The sequence below is a fragment of the Syngnathus typhle genome, linkage group LG2, assembly GCF_033458585.1.
Source record: "Syngnathus typhle isolate RoL2023-S1 ecotype Sweden linkage group LG2, RoL_Styp_1.0, whole genome shotgun sequence".
Lineage (NCBI taxonomy): Eukaryota > Metazoa > Chordata > Actinopteri > Syngnathiformes > Syngnathidae > Syngnathus > Syngnathus typhle.
This window is the reverse complement of record NC_083739.1, coordinates 680,076-698,938: the sequence shown is the minus strand read 5'-3', so window position 1 is coordinate 698,938 and position 18,863 is coordinate 680,076. Positions and strand designations below refer to the sequence as shown.

At 49.3% G+C, this 18,863-nt stretch overlaps 2 protein-coding genes, 1 long non-coding RNA gene and 1 other non-coding gene across 4 annotated transcripts in view; 2 read left to right on the top strand and 2 right to left on the bottom strand.

Annotated features, from left to right (window-relative positions):
* The window catches only part of LOC133144725 (uncharacterized), a 26,768-nt gene extending 22,998 nt beyond the window's left edge, over positions 1–3,770 (bottom strand). The window contains exons 1-2 of the long non-coding RNA XR_009710762.1: positions 3,425–3,770; positions 3,067–3,240 (exon numbers count right to left, since the gene is read on the bottom strand). This is a non-coding gene — a long non-coding RNA (uncharacterized LOC133144725). The remainder of the gene's footprint in view (positions 1–3,066; positions 3,241–3,424) is intronic.
* LOC133144684 (IQ motif and SEC7 domain-containing protein 2-like) overlaps positions 1–13,626 on the top strand; it is a 34,357-nt gene extending 20,731 nt beyond the window's left edge. Inside the window, exons 2-17 of the mRNA XM_061267560.1 lie at positions 5,214–5,325; positions 5,373–5,564; positions 5,633–5,806; positions 5,875–5,970; positions 6,136–6,671; positions 6,996–7,922; positions 7,998–8,156; positions 8,244–8,366; positions 8,434–8,600; positions 8,677–8,816; positions 8,921–9,046; positions 9,420–9,519; positions 10,439–10,600; positions 10,675–10,875; positions 11,079–11,128; positions 11,225–13,626. Of these exons, the coding sequence (XP_061123544.1) occupies positions 5,214–5,325; positions 5,373–5,564; positions 5,633–5,806; positions 5,875–5,970; positions 6,136–6,671; positions 6,996–7,922; positions 7,998–8,156; positions 8,244–8,366; positions 8,434–8,600; positions 8,677–8,816; positions 8,921–9,046; positions 9,420–9,519; positions 10,439–10,600; positions 10,675–10,875; positions 11,079–11,128; positions 11,225–12,391 (4,432 nt within the window). The 3' untranslated portion in view covers positions 12,392–13,626. The remainder of the gene's footprint in view (positions 1–5,213; positions 5,326–5,372; positions 5,565–5,632; positions 5,807–5,874; positions 5,971–6,135; positions 6,672–6,995; positions 7,923–7,997; positions 8,157–8,243; positions 8,367–8,433; positions 8,601–8,676; positions 8,817–8,920; positions 9,047–9,419; positions 9,520–10,438; positions 10,601–10,674; positions 10,876–11,078; positions 11,129–11,224) is intronic.
* Positions 13,627–16,616: 2,990 nt separating this feature from the next.
* On the bottom strand, positions 16,617–16,698 carry trnas-cga (transfer RNA serine (anticodon CGA)). Its single transcript has one exon. It is a non-coding gene; the product is annotated as a tRNA-Ser (tRNA).
* A 342-nt stretch (positions 16,699–17,040) lies between these two features.
* On the top strand, positions 17,041–18,757 carry LOC133144661 (small integral membrane protein 11-like). Its single transcript, XM_061267527.1, has 3 exons — positions 17,041–17,165; positions 17,768–17,960; positions 18,597–18,757. The coding sequence occupies exons 1-2, from the start codon at positions 17,151–17,153 to the stop codon at positions 17,957–17,959; spliced, it is 207 nt and encodes a 68-aa protein (XP_061123511.1). The 5' UTR covers positions 17,041–17,150; the 3' UTR covers position 17,960; positions 18,597–18,757.
* Positions 18,758–18,863: the final 106 nt, after the last annotated feature.

Sequence of the window (18,863 nt, the reverse complement as noted above, 5' to 3'; positions counted from 1 at the left end):
GAGCAGAGCAGGCACGGGAAAGGGGAGCCGACAACTACGCGGCTCCTGGGCTGGTGCTATGGCTAGTGTCCAAAAAGACGAGACAATTTGCTCCCCTTTAGGCTTCGAGTCATTGGTTTGGAAGCACTTTGGATTCCAAAGAAAAGATGGCTCAACGGGAAAGAGCCGTGCAGTTTGTAAATCCTGCCATGCGGTGATCACAAATCTCGCCGCACATTTCAAGAAAAAACGTGACATCAAAGTTCAGTGTTAAAGTAAGCAATTTGTATACTACAATACTCTTGTCATTTCCTAAATAAAGAGTTTGCAGTACCTTGTTGATTTGCGTATGAATTGTTATAAATCAGGATATTGTTATATATTTTTTATTAAAAAAAAAAAATCGATCGTAGAGCACTATATCGCGATATATCGTGAATGAATCGCAGCAGGCTTTAAGATATCGGCAAATATCGTATCGTAGTTCTTTGTATCGATATGATATCGTATCGTGACAAAAGCCGCCGTTTACCCCCCTAATATTTTCTGCTTACCACATACTAAGACGCAAAACCAATCAATCAGCGGATAGAAAAGATAACATTATTGCAGACCATGTATACACCACCTGTGTGGACAATTGGGAATTGGATCGGTTAAATAAGTCGTCACGCATATATACGTGAATTATAACGCAAAAGTATTTAATACTTCATTGTAATATTTTCTTGACCTTATAGGCTTCTCCTTGCTAATGCTATTGTTTTTAACTTCCTTGTCTGTCTTCAATTTAGCCTTTTAAAATAGTTCAGTACTGTTAGTAGTCCAAGGTAAAACACAGAGTCCGTCCACTTTTACGATGACAACAACGTAGGCAAAGAAAAACAAGCAAGAGTTCACTCTTTGATGCTCGCTCAATGGAACTTTCAAGTTCGCGTTGCAACTTCAAGGTGGTTTTCACCTCTGGACAATTTAGGAGCAGGTCTCGTTGGCTAACGTTAGATGAGACTTTTGGGAGCTGGTCCAGGTGCAGTCAGAGTTAGCGTGCCATTCTGTCTTTATGGATCTGTTTTTCGATGAAGTTGGCTATTCGAGAAAGGTGGAGGACGGCGATGGTGGGCGTTCATGAAGACGCGCTGAGTCACAGCGCCTGCCTGTTTGGGAAGCGCCGCTAAAGCCATTGAGTCAGCAGCCAGCCTGTTGCCTAGCAACCGCCATCAACCCCGATCCCAGCTGACGCTTTTTGGGGATTCGGTCTCCAATCAGGCATGATTAGCCAAAATACACTTTGAAATCAGATTGAATCTAGTTTCTGTGATGTTTTGGCCGATAAGATTGTCTTCAGTGTCTAGGAAAACGTGTACATGACATTCGTTGGACACTGAAATGATTTTCCACGTTTACTGAACTCTATTTGAAGAGCTGCATCCGAAATGCTCTACGTCATATAAAACATAAAAAGCAGACGTATAGAAATGACAGTTTCAACAATTAACATCCAATTGGTAAACTTGCCAAGTCAGAGAATAAAAATGTGTTTTCCACTTTTAAATTTAAATCATCTCCGTCTCTCTTTTGTAACAAGCTTCGATAAATAAATAAAAAATAAATAAATAAATAAATAAATAAATAAATAAATAAATAAAGATGGCCAGTAAATATGAGTGACATCTTAGCTCTGTTTGACTGACAGCTCTACTTGAATGACACTTAAATCCTCCGCCGCAACGTCTCGACCCAGCTCGAGAGCGCCAGCAGCCGCTTAGCCCCATCATGTCCCCATTTTGGTCACCTTTTATTTACCTTGTCATCGTTTTAACATTTCCGCTTCAATGCGCAAGCTGACAGAAATACTGTGACATCCATCCATCCATCCATCCATCCATCCATCCTGCCCGTCATGGTGGTAGCCTTGTGCCCCGTTTAGTTAGTCACATCATGCTTATTTCGTCGTGGTGACACCAATGTGCCCTTGGAATCATTTTGGTGCCATCTCTTTCACCATGTCCGTTCAGTTGACTTTGCTTTCCGTCTACCTGCCAGGAATGATGCGGCAAAATGCTAACGATGCTTCGCTATAAACTGGCTGAGAATGCGCGTGCACAAGCTTGTGTGTCTATGTGTGTGCGTGTACAGAGGATTGTGGGTGGATGATGGAGGATTGTTACGTCAGATCCCAGATACACGATGACCACTTTTACTGCAGCGTGGGGAGAACTCTGAGTGTGCGTGTTTTGTGCTCTGCAGTATTTTGCGGGCTTTAAACAACCCCACAAAGCACAAGTTGTGTGTGTGCGTGCGTCATTGTTACACTCAAGCCCTTTTGATTCATATTGGTAACATCTTAGATGCCATTATTTCCATTTCGTCACGTTAGTACCATCCTACCTATTTCGTCATGTTGGTCATGCCAGTCACATTGATCTCATCAGGCCTATTGAGTCAGATCTATCTATGTCATCATGTTGGTAACACCATATGCTCATGGTGACCATAGCTATTTAGTCATGTTGTTGCAATCCTACCCGTTTGGTCAAGATGGTACCAGAATGTGGAAATAGTCATTGTGGTAACATCCTTCCATTTTAGTACACCCATAAAAATGGAGAGGTTGAAAAGAAATCTGAAAGTTGTATCGAAACAACCCTTTTTTTTTTTTTTTGATACATACAAGTGAGTTGTTTTTTTTGTAAAACAATCAAAAGTTGGTTGAAATTGACTCAACTTTCTGGGTCGGTTCAATTGTCTTGTCTTGTCTTGTCTGTTATCCCCTGTCCAACTCTTTTCTGTTCCCTGGAGGATGAGATTGCTCGTCGTATGGTATGTGAAGATGTTGTACTTTCAATTTAGCAAAGGATGACCAAGCCTTTGGTGTCATGAGTCGGATTCAGCATGTCATGTATTCCGTCACGTGGTGGCCTAAATCCTCCTTGGCGGAGGACGACTGACGGACGGACGGACGGACGGACTGCTTTGGGTGTTAACGTCTCATCAATTTCTCTCACCACACTTTCACCTCCAAAATATCTCTGAGATCGCACTTGCGAGAGAGAGAGAGAGGCTTAAAAAGAAGATCATTTCCATTACCTTGGTTGTCTCTTGGCCTTTCCTTTGCATCCTGACTCCTGCTGCTTCTCCTCCGCACACCTAATTCCACACCTCCTCCTCCTCCTCCTTCTTCTTTGGCTCCGCCTCCTTCACGCTTCCAGAAGTCAGCAGCCAATGACGCGGCAGCAGGTGGGCTTCTGGCGGCGGTGCCGCCTGCAGCAGACGACAGGGTGGATTTATTTATAGCGCAGTGCAGAAAGCCTCTTAGTCAAATCGAAAACAAAACATGGGAAAACAATGTGTGACTTTCATTTGAATCCCAGGCATCATCATCATCATAAAAGAACACCAGAGCCTACTTAACCATCACTACAAAATTCTGTAGAACATCAAAAACCTTCATCATGACGAAATTCACAACCGAGTCCAACAAAGTGGTTCTTTAGGAGAAGCTTGAAGATAATCAGGAACTTGCTGATGGGTACGACTCTGGAAGCACAATTTGAACGTACTGCAGACTGTCCAGGAGCTAGCTAGGGACTCTGTACTAGACTTTTTGTCACGTCAAGAACTTCATCCAGAAGGCATCTGCTAGCTACTCGACGGCTGAAGGCAGGGAAACTTAGGCTGAGATCCATTCCCCTCCACTACAGCAATGATGAATGGCCACGGATTCTTGTTGTGGTTTTCTCTTTGTTTCCCCTCACTCACACACAAACACACACACACACACTCTCGCTTGCTTGCCTTCAAAGAGGCAGTACACACACACAGGATACGCTTTATCCTAAAAAAAAAAAAAAAAAAACAGGAGGGAGGAGCGCTTGTGAGGACCATCTGCGGGGTGTTGGGGAAAGAGGAATAAGACCTCCGGGTCCGATGGCATTTGGTTGGCGTTTGCGCACACGCACACGCTGAGCTCACTCACAAAGCCGTGGCTCACTGACACACATTCGCCAGAGTCCCCGTTGTGTGGGAATGTAGAGCGCGGCGAGCCCACCGGGCACACGAGCAGGGGCCTAGCCGGCTAGCTTGCTAGCTCGCTCGCTGGTGGATTGATTGATTGATTGATTGATTGATTGATATGGAAAACAACTTTTTGTAAACATTGAACGCAATTGAGGGTTCTTCAACAAATGCTTTTATAGTGTAAACATGAAAGGAGATTTTGATGATTATTTAGTTAGTTCTTTTTTTTATTATGCATTTTTATAAACATTTACAGCTTTTACTGGACCGAATGTTTTTATTTTTAAACATCAATGGCAGTTCAACCTTTCTAGAACCCATGTTTTATAAAGATCAATAGTCAACTGACCTTCCATACATCCCTCCCTCCTGTCAGGATGGGAATGGAGCAGGGCGACCAAATGCAGCTTGGAAGGGAGGATGAGGCCGGCCGGGAACAAACTAACACAACCGGCAAACTGACATAATGTAACGTAACGGACCGGACCCACCGACCGACCGACCGACACACTGGCTAACCCAAACAAAACTGGCAAAGACAGGACCCAAAAGAACCAAGAAGGACATCAACCACCTGACCGGGGGGGGGGGGGGGGGGGGGCAGGACTTAAATACGAGACAGCTAACGAGAGGCGGCAGGTGACTGTGATGACATAGCTTGTGAGGTGACACAGGAGGGGAGGGGCGAGTACACAGACGGAAACCATGACAACCTACACAACCGAGAAGAAAACAACCGGGGACGAGTCGTGACACCCTCCATCCCATACATGATATGCTAAACATCAAACATGTACTTTGTAAACATCAATGTACGTGCTTTTGTAAACATTGATAGCGTCATCATACATGTGTGTTTCAATCTGGAAAAAAAATCTTTTAACAGCTCATTTGAAAGACAGAAGGGGAGACCAAATCACACACACAGGCTCTGCACACACTGTACACCCACACGTGCATGCACAGACACACACACAGCAGACACCTCCACAGCAACACACTGCTGTTCAGCATGAGTCAACGTTGCGTGTGTGTGTGCACGCACGCACGCGTCAATGTGTTTGTGTGAACGTGGCAGCGCCCACGTCTGATTTTCTCTCTCTTCCATCTTGACGGGTCTTTGGTAACGATGATAATGATGACGATAATGACACACACAGCCCCACTTTTGATGTCATCAGTTAGCATTGAGCTAACACTCCCGTGTTTGTCCTCAGTGTGGAAGGTGAGCCACGCTGTCCGGAGGCGCTCCCTTTTCCAGATCCGTTGTTCGGCCACCCTTACGCCTCCAGCGCCTCCAGCGGGCCCCTGGGAGCCTCCCACGCGCAGGTAATATCTCTCCACTCATATCAGCGGCGGTTTGTGCCAACGCTAAGTCGGCAAGCGTTGTTCAACAGGACAGCTCGACCGTGTCTACGCCCAACGCAGCGGCCAGCTTGGCGTGGGCTCAGCGGAGTCGCCAGCAGCCAGCCAGCCTGGCACTACGCAAGCAGGAGGAGGAGGAGAGCAAACGCTGCAAGGCCCTTTCTGACAGCTATGAGCTCTCCACGGACCTCCAGGACAAGAAGGTGACAGGCGCGCTCGCACACACACACACACACACACGACCCTTTTTGAAAGGCCGTTCCTCGCTCAGGTGGAGATGCTGGAAAGGAAGTACGGCGGCCAGTTTGTATCCCGGCGGGCAGCCAGGACCATTCAGACGGCCTTCCGGCAGTACCGCATGAACAAGAACTTCCAGAGGCTCCGCAGCTCGGCCTCGGAGAGTCGAATGACCCGGCGCATCATTTTGTCCAACATGAGGATGCAGGTATGCGTGCGCACACACACACACACACACGTGCAGACTGTCATCGTGCTGTGTGCGTGTGTGTCCAGTACTCCTTTGACGAGCGTCAGCCGCAGGCTGGAGGCTATTCAGGGCCGCAGGACTCCGAAGACACAGGAGACATGGACGACTCTTTCTCCAAGCAGGTATCAACTGTTAGCTTGAGGTAGTTAGTCTTGTTGGGGGGGGGGGGGGGGGGGTCATTGTCATTGTGAGTGATGTAAAAAAATAACAACCCGCATGGCCAATGGCAAATCTTTTATGAATCCAAAAATACACAACGCGTGTTTGTGTGTGCGCACGCACGTCAGGTCAAGTCGCTGGCAGACTCCATGGACGACTCGCTCACCTGTCAATCGGGTCGAGAGGACTCCCAGGAGGCGGGAGGAGAGGGAGAGGAGGGGGATGAGGAGGAGGAGGAGGAAGAAGAGGAGGACGAAGAGGAGGAAGAGTATGACTACAGGGAGTGCTCTTGGGGTGGCACCGCTTCCCGTCGCGTGGTGGGCCAAAGCGGGCGGGGGGCCGGCGCCGCCATGCACGAGGACAGCACGGCTACTTCCTTCAGTGACGTTACGCTCTACATGGACGACGGCGGCCTCCCGTCCTCGCCCGTCTCCCGCCCGCCCTCCTCGCCACTGTCTTGCCCGGCCTCCAGCTCCGACACGGATTACTGGGGCGGCAGGGAGGAGAGTCGAGAGACAGACAGAGGAGGCAGCGGCAGCCGGAGGAGCAGCACGCCTTGCACAGAATGTCGGGGGGAGTACCGGGGGAGGCCCGCCGCAGGAGGACACCTGCCCGTCTTGACCATAGAACCGCCCAGCGACAGCTCGGTCGACATGAGTGACAGGTGATGATGTCACAAGAGGGTGAACAAAAAATGTTTGACACGACATGGCAGCAGCAGCTTTCAGGCAGCTTCCACCATTTGGCGCCTTTTTTTTCTTTTTCAAACTCAATGTTGGCGTTCTGGTGTCATTCCACTCTTGAGCTCTAGATGGCAGCACACGTAGATTTACTTTGAGAGCGCATTGAGAAGAACAGAAAGCAAGTAGTGTATTTCAGCAAAGCCTAGTTTGTGCTGCTTTTCTTTGGCCATGATCTACTTCAGTACGCAAATGAAGTATTGGCTCGTCCCAATTCACACCGTTCGATGAACTGTGGTCGTTTTCAGGTCCGAGCGAGGCTCCATCGGGCGTCTGGTCTATGAGCAGGAGCCGCCCGGAGTGGAGCGAAGCCCAGGAGAAGAAAGTGGAGCCGGGGATGGCGAAAGCGGTGAAGAAGAAGAAGAAGAAGAACACGGAGGTGGCGGGGCAGGCAGCAGCGAGGCCGAATCGCCGCAAGGAACCATCAAACACAAACCAAACGGCCGCTCGGTGGTGATGGCGCAAGGGCAGACCCGGAGCTCCGCCCCCAGCGCCGTGCCGATGCCCTCGGCTCGCGCCCTTCCGGCCCACGCGCTGCCTCACGCGCTCCAACACGCGTCGCCCATCCCCCACCTTCCCACCGTCCTGCACCACCACCACCACCTCCAGCAGCACCAGCCGCAGCCGCAGTACAACCACATGGCGTACGTGCACCACGGCGGGGCGGCGTACGTGCCCCATTTTGCCCAGCACCACTACCACCATCTGCACCAGCACCAGCACCACCTCCCGCACGCCTACCCAGAAGGCCCGTCTTCGCCGCTGCCCTCGCCCGTTCCGCCGCTCTCCCCCATACCGCCGCCGCCGCTCACCCCCTCCCCGCTGTCATCGTCGACGGACGCCCATCAGCACTTGCAGCACCTGCACCAGCAGCCGCACCTGCACCACTCGCTGCACCACCCGCTGCACCACCAGCAGCACCACCACCAGCACCACCTGCTGTGCTCGGACGGCGACAACGAAAGCGTCAACTCCACCACCAGCAACTCCAACGACGACACCACCGTCAACAACGGCAGCTCGGGCTCGTCGTCGCGCGACAGCCTGCGCGAGCCGGCGCCGCTGGGCAAGCAGACGTATCAACGCGAAAGCCGCCACAGCTGGGACTCGCCCGCTTTCAACAACGACGTGGTCCAGCGGCGCCACTACCGCATTGGACTCAACCTCTTCAACAAGTGAGCAGATGGATTTTCATGCCAATTGTCATCGAAGCACCTCATTCACGCAAAGTTCTTGGTTTGGGTCGGCAGGAAGCCAGAGAAGGGAATCCAGTACTTGATCGAGAGGGGCTTCGTCTCAGACACGCCGGTGGGCATCGCCAGGTTCATCCTGGAGAGGAAAGGGCTCAGCCGCCAAATGATCGGCGAGTTCCTGGGCAGCCGGCAGCAGTTCAACAAGGACGTGCTCGAGTGAGGACGGCCTTTTCCCTCATCGCCGTCGCTCAGCGTGACGTGACGTGCTACGCTCCTGAGTTCCTTCGCCTTTCTTGTGTTCAGCTGCGTCCTGGACGAAATGGACTTCTCCGGAATGGATTTGGATGACGCCCTGAGGAAGTTCCAAGCCCAGATCAAAGTTCAGGGTGAAGCGCAGCGCGTGGAACGACTGGTGGAGGCTTTCAGGTAAGCGGGCGTCTTTCCGCGGCGTGCCGCCGAGACGGCCTGACGGCTACGCTCTCTCGCCCTGCAGTCAGCGCTACTGCGTGTGCAACCCGGCGCTGATACGGCAGTTCCAAAATCCAGACACCATCTTTATCCTGGCCTTCGCCATCATTCTCCTCAACACGGACATGTACAGCCCCAACGTGAAGCCCGAGAGGAAGATGAAACTGGACGACTTTGTCAAGAACCTGCGAGGTGATAAAACAAAAACGGGTTCTTGTTCAAACATTTGAATTGGACTTACTACTTTTTTTTTTTTTTTTACCTCCAGGTGTGGACAACGGTCAGGATATTCCTCGAGACCTTCTGGTGTCCATCTACGGAAGAATCCAGAAATGGGAACTGAGGACCAACGACGACCACGTGTCTCAGGTGCAGGCAGTGGAGAGGATGGTCGTCGGCAAGAAACCCGTAAGAGCCTCCCATCTCGCGCCTCGGCCTCGGCCTCGACCTCGACCTCGACCTGCCGTCTGCTCTGCTCCGCTCTTTCTGAACGATTACAAAACCATTCACAGGTTTTGTCGCTGCCTCACCGCCGCTTGGTGTGCTGCTGCCAGCTGTTCGAGGTTCCCGACCCCAACCGGGCCCAGAGGAGCGGCGTCCACCAAAGAGAGGTCTTTCTGTTCAACGACCTGCTGATGGTAAGACACCATCTGCATGGAATTGAAGAATAGTTTGACTTGTGGGGTTTGTATTTTTGCATTTTTTGGTCACGGCCGGAGGAGCTTCTCCCACGAGAGATAAAAGGCTCCGCGGAGTTGATCCCCCATAATGCCAAGCTGCCTTTACTCAAGATGTTTCAAAGTTGGACTTTCTGTTAGAGGAAATGCAAATAGGTCTCCAGTGCGAGTGCTCTTGATGTGTTGCGGGCCAACAACTCGACCCTTTTTAGTGCTAGAAAGAAATCGGCCAGAGAGAATATCGACTTTTGACTCTTTGTATACAAATAGTTGTCTCGCTCCGGGTGTTTGATCCACAGTGCAGGTTCTCAAAGTTCTTCCTCGACTTTTTCAGGTGACTAAGATCTTCCAAAAGAAGAAGGCCTCCGTAACGTACAGTTTCCGACAATCATTCCCTCTGGTGGACATACAGGTGCACACCTTCCAGAATACTTGTAAGAGCCTCCATTTTTCTTCCATCTCCAAGCGTACACTTTTAGATAGACCATCTAATGACAAATATTCAAATAGTTGTATTCATTTTTATGAAACATTTCGGATTGCTTCTTACCGTTTTTTTCCGTGTATAATGCGCCCCCATGTATAATACGTACCCTAAAAATGGCATGTCGATGCTGGAAAAAAGCCTGTACCCATGTATAATACGCACCCAGATTTTGACTCCTACTTAAGTCCGTGAACGTAAAATTATTTCAGAAAAAAGATCATCTTTGGGAACAACCGGATGTTATTCTGCCGGTCAGTATTACTGCGCATGCGCTAGCAAACTCGATAGCGAAGAAATGTTTCGGATTTGTCTAGGGTACATTGTGACAGCAAACGAGCAGGTGATCGAGTCTGATACCAGAGCATTGTGTGTTCGAAGTGAACAGCAGAGAAGAAAGCGCATCTGTAATGGCGGCCTCCGGATCATATCCGGATAAAAAAAATAAAAAACTTGTACCCATGTATAATGCGCACCCCAGATTTTAGGACAATAAATGAGTTAAATTTTGCGCAGTATACATGGGAAAAAACGGTATTATGAAGGGATATTAAATATGATTGCCTCAAGAAAACAGCGCTCATTTTGGATTGACACAGTGGTCACAGGGCTATTGAACCTTCCTCTTATGTTTTGAAGTGCGTTTTACCGCCGCCGAGAGACACCGAGCCCGACTTCAACCATAAGTAGATTTGATTCAGTGATGTAATATGATTTAAAAGCAGAGTTGCACGAATGAACCAAATAGCGCATCGATATTTCAACAGGCCCGGCAAAAGTTGCGCCCCAAGGGGCGTTGACAAGGGGAAGATGGCCTTCTCCTTTTTAGGATGTCACGTCGCGAGCTTGTTTCTTGTGGTGTGGCCCAGATTACCCTCACGGCATCAGGCTGACGTCGGCCAACCCCGGGGGCGAGAGGAAAGTCCTGATCGTGTTCACCGCGCCGAGCCAGCAGGACCGCGCTCGCTTCACCTCGGACCTGAGAGAGAGCGTGGCCGAGGTGCAGGACATGGAGAAATATCGTGTGGAGTGTAAGTGACTATTTAAAAAGACGAAGGATTGCCAAACCACTTGGGCTCACCGGGTTGTCCTCTCTGAAACGCAGCCGAGCTTGAGAAGCAGAAAGGCGTGATGCGTCCCGCCGCGCTGATCGCAGGCGGGCCGGGCGGCGGGGCCGGACCTGACGTGAAGAGCGAGGCGGTGAACGGCACCCTGGCTCGGCCTAGCCTGGACGACACATACGCGTCGGTGGACGGACTCAAACGCACGGCGCTCAGCTCTTCGCTCAGAGACCTGTCGGACAGCGGTCAGAGAAACGTCCTCTTTGGGTCCAAAGGAAGAAAATGACTTTACTCCCAAAATGTCATGCAGTCAATCAGAATGAAGGACGTTGTTCCATATCATTAAAGGGGAAGTCAAGTCATTTTCTTCTTCTTTTCTGTGCGCCGAGGTGATGCGCTTTCTGCCCCCAAATCTTTTGACTGTTGCTTTATTCTGATTGGCCGACAGGGAAGCGAGGTCGTCGGAACAGCGTGGGCTCATTGGACAGCACGATGGAAGTGAGTATGATGTCATCGAAAAGTCATAAAAATAATGTACGGCTATATCAATAAATGCTGAGCGGCGTCTAATGCAGACCGCGCCTGTCCCGTCAGGGGTCCGTCATCAGCAGCCCACGGCCGCACCAGCAATACCACCCCGGAGGTATGCTGGCCTACAGCCCCAGGATGGGCCCCTCGTCACCGGCAGCCTACCGGCCGCACCGCCCTACTCAGAGCCCCGGTACAGGGGTGGGCGGTGGGCCGGGGCTCTGTCACAACCAGAGCGGGCCGAGCCCCTCCCCGCTCACGAGCGGGGGCGGGGCTGGGGCCGGCGCAGGGATGGCGATGGGGGGCGGGAACTTTTTTGGCAGTCGCAGAGGGAAAGTTCCCGGTCCCCTGACGATGACCTCGCCTACACCGCAGTGCCCCCCGAGTCCCCTTATGATATCGTCCCCGCCTCATTACCCCGCCCCCGAGCCTCCCATCGCCCACCCGTCCTCCCCTTCCCCATGCCCCTCCCCATCGGCCAACCTCGGCCAGTCGGACCCGGGCGGCATTGGAGGGGGCGGGGGGACGGCTGGCGGGCCGTCCAAGCTCCAGGCTTTGCACGCCCAGTATTGCCACGGCAACAGTGGGGGCAGCGGGCACCAGCCGCAACAGACCCCCCCGCCGCCTTACCACCATCATCACCGATACCACATGCAAAGCGCCCCGCAGCACCACCCCCTCATGCACAGGGTGTCGGTCCCGCGGCGCCAGGTCCCGTCTGGCTGCGCACAGTCCCACCTGCAGCAGCAGCAGCAGCATCAGCGGATCCAGCAGGCCGCCGCCCAGCACCAGCGCTACAACGTGGCCTCCGGTTTCATCACGCCCCCTCCGGTGTCCCCGCACTCGCCGCTCACCCCGACTACGCCGCACGGACTATACCGGCCGGGCGGGGGCGGAGGCAAGCTGCCCCTCACCATCTCGCACTCGCAGCCCCACCCGCACGCCCACTCTCACAACCACGCCGTCCACTCCCCGCTAAGCCCCTCTCCCGCCAACTCGCCCTCCACCCACTTCATCTTCTCCGCCCCACCGCCTCAGACCCCGTCGGCCCGCCTGGTCTCGCAGACCCTGCAGCAGCCCTACGCTCCGCAGTACCCGCCTCTCTCCTCCATCCCGCCCCCTCCTCCGCACTCGCCCTTGCCGCCCCCGTCCGCCGCGCCCCTCTCCCCGCACCCGGGCGGCGGGCAGGGACCCAAGTCGAAAGCGGTCAGTCGCATCAGCACCGTCGTGTGAGGAGTCGGCGAGCGAGGGCGCCGGCCCTCGTCGTCCACCGCGGGGCGGCGCCCCAGCTCGGCGCCTGCCGACGGGCAGCAGTATTCAGAGAGGGGGGGAGGAGGAGGCGCGGAGGGCACGTACAGATGTATCAAAGCGGTCGCCTGGTTAGACGACGACAAATGAGGATTGGGAAAAGGAAATTACTCAGCCTGTGTTACTTTCATGTCAACTTGCCCTGCGGCTAGAGCCACCCGTCTCGCCACATCTTGCTCCAGCCATCCTTCCCTCCCTCCCTCTTTAGCGGAGTGCAGAGACAAGGGTGCTTGATGCACCTCATCCTTTGCCAATGCGGGGGGGGGGGGGGTGCATTTGAGTTGGTTGGGTGCATTTTGTGTCTTTGGTCGACGGCCATGCATGACTGGGGCCATCGCTGCCAAAGTGTGGAAGGACTTTTTGGTTTGGTTGTCTGTTTTTTTTCTTTGTCGAAATGTCCTTTTGGCTCACAGGGTTCCTGCACTCTCCTTGTTCTGGATGGCAACTGTCATTTCAGTCTTCACTGCGACACACACACACATTTTTGTGCGCGTATAGCGAAACAGAAGGACAAGATGAAAAGACCGACATCGGGTCAAAGCGCCAGGGTAGAAGACAAACGTCAAGAGAAGATGAGGAAACAAGAATTGTGACAAACAAACAGCAAGACAAAGATCTCACGTCATGATGTAAAGCAATGTATCAAATATTCCAAAGGTATATTGATGTTTTTTTGTACGACATACTCCATGTTGCCAAGGAAGGAGATTAAGCTATCATCATGAGGCCAAACAGGGTGGATTCTGGAAAACAGAGTCTTTTTTTTAACGCAATTGGCTTGTCACTCGTTGAATATAGTTCGAATGCTAATCCTGCCGATTGGCTCCAAATGTGGTATTGTTATGCAAAACGCAGATTGTCGTTCGTGTATTTAACGGCGGGTCGAGTTTAAACACGTTCATCTGGCATTCTACAACAGATGGTTTCCTCATTAGGATCGGTGGCACCACTCAAATGTTCGCAAACTAAAGAAAAATGATTTATTTTATTCAACAGTGGGTGGATAAAATAGAACTAAATGATTATTCATGAGGTTAGATTGTCTGATCATTCAATTGATTTGTTATAATTATATTATTTGTAAATTTTGAAAATAGATTTCAAATACTTTTCTATTATTTTAGTCAAATGAACTATTTTTATAATTTGGTCAAATGGAATGTGTGGATTAACCCCAACCCCACCCCCACCCTCACCCCACCCCGCGAGTGATTATAATCAGTCAAATAAGATGTAAAAATGTCAATCAGTATAAATGCCTAAATGTAAAAATATGTCGTTTTTTTTTTTTAAATGAAATATTTTCCACGCACACTTGAACTTGGCCCCGTCCCTCCCTCCCTCCCTTTTAAGACTCAAACGTCGTCTTACGACAGAATCCGAAGAAGAATTTTACAACGTGGAGAACAAGGTGCCTTCTGACAGGAGGATGGTAAAAAGATCAATCATGTTTTCATGGACTGTCATTTCACACCACAGCAAATTTAAAAGATGATATTTAAGACTTTGGGGGAGGAAGCTGGATCTACACACATAGTGTACTTTTCTATGATTCTTTTTTTTTGCAAACGTGAGTGTCGCCTTTGTGTGTGCATGTGAAGTGTACAGCGTGTGTTGGGTGCATGCGGCTGTTCGGGATGTTCTGAGTCAGGGTTCTGATCAGCGCATCGGAACTTCTGGATACTTTGCAATGCGTTACAAGCAGAAACGACGTGATGGCATTTCTCTGAGCACCTTCGTGGCTCCCTTCTACTTTTCAAGAGACACCGTTCTTCTTTTGAAAGACAGGGCTAGCTAGGCTAAGGAAATATTTCTTTTTCGGTCCCAGTCAATTTTCCGTCACCAAATTGCCAGGTGCACCAGGGACTTGTAATACATACATTCAAGAAACAAATTCCCAAACGTTGTCTGCAAAAATAGGGCCACAAGTGTCTTTAAACTGAACACGTCATGGACCTGATGATGACTTCCATGTCACGTGGCTTGATGATGACATCTTCATAGTGACCTGAAGAAATGTCTTCAGCCATATCACACCACTTGACGCTCTCAAGTGTCTTCACACCCAACATATGCTCAGATCCTGACGTCAATAAAGTCACAATGATTTTAACGGACAGTTTGGGTCATCGCATTCGGAAGCCATCTCAACGGCAGTTTAGCGTGGCTTTGGGATTTTTGCACTGGCAGGCTGGCGGAAGGCCACCGTTTCACTTCAAGGGACTATTTCCGCTGACACGTTTGATTCTGCATCGAGCGAGCGTTCCCTTGAAAGCAATGAAAAGAAACAAGTGTTGTCGTTTCTTTTGAAGTGTGCAGCACATGGTCGTATGAAAACGCACGCAGAAATAGAGGCATGACTCGGCCCAGCTCTTCTCTCCGTTCTTGCTGTGCATGTCTTATTTATTCTTACAGTATCTGCACTGAATGGAACTTTGTACAGAAAGACAGGTTGAAAAGCAGCTCACTTTGTCAGGAACCAACAGCCACATTTTCATTTTACAGCACATCTTTTTCTGACTGCTGCTGCTGCTGCTGCTGCTGCTGCTGGCAAAACAGGGATTGTTTTGTTTTTTTAAAGAAAATGAAATGACAAATGTTGTCTGTGCTTCCTGTGCTGAGGTAGTACGTGTACAATTGGCCCAGTAGTGTCAAATACTCTACGTGTCCACAGAGATGACATTATTTTAAAGATTTAGCCATGTATAGAAATATATTAGTTGTTGCAGAGACAAAAGTGGAGATAGTTACTGCTCTGAACTTATAAAAATCTCTTCATGTTGACTTGTGTCGTCATTTTGTGTTATACAATTATTATCTTTATATGGAAATCCATCTGAAATTAAAAGACCCATACAAGCACAGAGAGAGAACATGCCAGATGCGCACAGGAAAGCCGGAGCCCAGATTCAAACCCAGAACCAGTGCAACTCTGTTAGGGCTTCAAATGAGGGTTTCAAACTACGGGTTCAATTTAGGTTTTCAAAGTATGGTACTTTAAACCAAGGGTCTCAAAGTCCAGTCTAAAGGAGCTGCTCAGGGACCACCGCGCAATGTCATGGAGGGGGTGAGAGGGGTCGTCCATGATGGGTTGAAACTTAATCAACGTCCTCCTCGCACACACAACCTCAACGGAGTCCAGGGGACAGCCCAGGACAGAGCTTGCGCTTCTCACCATCTTATTCAGTCTCCCCCTGTCCCGGTCACTACAGCAGACCACAGCGTAGAGAGCGTAGAGGATGGCCGAGAAGGTCCGGAGGAGAGCCCTGCACACAAAACTAGGATTAGGGTTTCAAAGATTACGAGTAAGGTTTCAAACGGGAGTTTCTCTCACGGGTCGGAACGGAGCAGGGCGAACAGACGGACAAACTCACATAACGACCTAACACCACCACCAACAACAACAACAACAACATCATCATAATTGAAACAGAACTGACCGACAGCGACATGAATGATCAGCCAGGGCGTGAGGGACGGACAGGACTTAAATACACGACACAGAGGGAGGCAGGTGACTGTGATTAGTACATTGATTGATTTGGGAGGGGGGGGGAGGGGTTAGGGTTAGGGTTAGGGTTAGGGGCGACGCCAACACAAACCATGGCAACATAGACACATGAAAGCACCCGGGGACACCTGAGTCGTGACAGTTTGGATTCGGGTTTCAAACTATGGATTCAAATTAGGGTTAAGCTTTCAACTATCTATCAATATTGAAAGGATAATATACCAAACTATTCCAAGATCTATTGAATCGACATTGTTGCTTACTGTAATTCTCCTTTTAATCGTACATCGTCTATTACTCATCGGCATCTAGTGGTGGATTATTAGAATGCAGTGCTCTCATTCAAAGCGTGTGCATTTTCAAGCACGCGCGTTAGTGGGACACGTCGCAAGGCACGCAGTCTTCAGCAGAGATGCAACAAAAGGCGAATTACAAACGACTCCCAAAAGTGAGCAAGTAAGTTAGCCAGCAAATGTGCCATTCCTTCTTTCTGCTCTTTGACCTTCCACAGTCGAATGGTGGCGGGAACGTTTCTTTGTTAGGAACTGTTTTAAAATTTGGTTAGGAATTTCATGGAGTTCCATTGGGAGCACTGCTCAGCTTCATATTATATATAATATTCATTTGTGTAAAAAATTGCGTCACGAACAGGATTCGAACCTGTGCGGGGAAACCCCATTGGATTTCGAGTCCAACGCCTTAACCTCTCGGCCACCGTGACTACAGCCCTTTCCAATGGGATGTGGGATACTTTTATCTTATAACTAATTCCATCGGTTCTGGATCGATCATTACACAACGGTATGTGCAATGTACAGGACGATTTGAATGGATCCGCATCACTGACAATGGTCAGCTATTACACGAACGTGTGCACAGTGACTCCAACCAAAGCTCGAGTGACGTGTAAAAACGTCTGTAGTCTCTTTTCCGACTTGCATCAAGAAATTTAGGGAAGCGGTTTGGATCACTCCATGACATCTTTTTCTTTCGTTTTTAAACCTGATTTAATCCAATCGGGTAACGTTTGTTTTCTCGTAACTATCCTGAATGCAACATGACTGGAACATTTTCATTGGATACTGCACCTCAAGCCCCGCCTCTTTTTGGTAGGGGGTGAGTTGTCCTCTGTTGGAGTTCGCCGTAAACCAACTTGACCGGTCGCAAGCTAAAATGATCAATTGGAAGGTAATCGATTCAGACGTGTCACATCAGAAACGATATGTCATTGAATGGGTTTTTTTTTTGCTCGTCTGCGAATTTTTAATCCGTATTTTTTTCTTTCGCAAAAATCCTACATTGCGTGATGTCTGTCGCTAGCGTCGGGCTAATGCTAAGTTGCTGCAATGCACGGTGCTGCTGCCGCAACTGTTGACATCTAATTAATTGAGCTTTATTCCGTGAAGATTGTTTTGCCTTTAAACTCAAGCAAGTGTGTCACTCGATGGCCGATGAGCAGCTGCCTCGCGCGCGCACCCATGACATGACATGACACGCACGTTTGACCGTATACGGTCCTGGAAAGCTCCATGGATATGAAGAGACAGACGCACGTCGTGTCCATTTGACAAAGCGTTTTTGGATATTGTCTATTATTTCATCTTCACAATTACGTAAATGAATATTCAACCTCAAATGAATGTTTCACCAGGTCCTGGTTAGCTAAATGCCAAAGTTATTCTAAGTTGTCTTTGTGGGTTTGAAAGTGTCAAAAGTTTGGATATTGTAGTAGTAGCGTGTATTCCCCCAAGCAAAGTGTGTTGTCACTGCCTTTTTGTGTTTCTTTGCAGGCTTTGGACAACGTACCCGTACTCTTGTACATTTTAGCTCTGAAGACATTAATCCTGTGTTTGGGCTTTGCTGGGGTGAAGATCTACCAGAGTAAGAAAGCCGAGGCGGCGCTCAAGCAGCAGCAGCAAGCCGAGAGGAGGAAGTTGGCCCAGAATACACAGGAGCTGATTGAGCATTTGAAGGAAGACTGAGGTGAGCTGCTAATAACACCGATTGGTTAGTTTATGTGACGATTAGAGTTTAAGTGGGTCACACGAAAAATGACAATTGAAAGCAATTGAAACAGATTGCCGTGTCCCTACTGCCGTAGCACATCTCGTGTTACAATGTTTTGTAGTATCACATATGACCAGTAGGGGGCGGCAAGGCATCCAGGTTGATGTCAAACAGACTACCGTACTTTCCGGCCTATAAGGCGCACCTAAAAACCTAAAATTTTCTCAAAAACCAACAGTGCGCCTTATAGTCCAGTGCGCCTTATATATGGACCAAATTCCTAAATTCAAACTGGCCCGAAGTATTGTGTCATGAAATCAATCATAAGTGGCCCGCTGAAGACTATGAATCATTATTTTATGATTATAAAGTAATTGGTTTTGTCTGAAGTTGAAATAAAAAAGATAAAATGGAGAATGATTAGAAATCTGACATGATGCATTAATGGTGCGCCTTATAGTCCGGTGCGCCTTATATAAGGATAAAGTTTTAAAATGGGCCATTCATTGAAGGTGCGCCTTATAGTCCGGTGCGCCTTATAGGCCGGAAAATACGGTAACTAATAGAAGGTTAAATGAAGCTCATCTGTTTTGTTTTTTTCTCCCTTTCTAGGGCCGAGCAGAACGTCACGTGACCCGAGCGCAACATGAATCGCCGACCGCACCTGTTTTGTCGCTGTGTTCGACCAGAAATTGCACAACATAATGTATTTATTGAATTTTGTAACATGTATCTTTTAAAATGAAATAGATAAAATATTGTTCAACACAGTATTAATGATGGCTGCGTATTTGGGAAAGTTTGATGTATTGCACATTTGAGATGTGCAACATCTGATTCATTGAGATCGTGATCCAGTTCTCTTCTTCAAAACAAAAT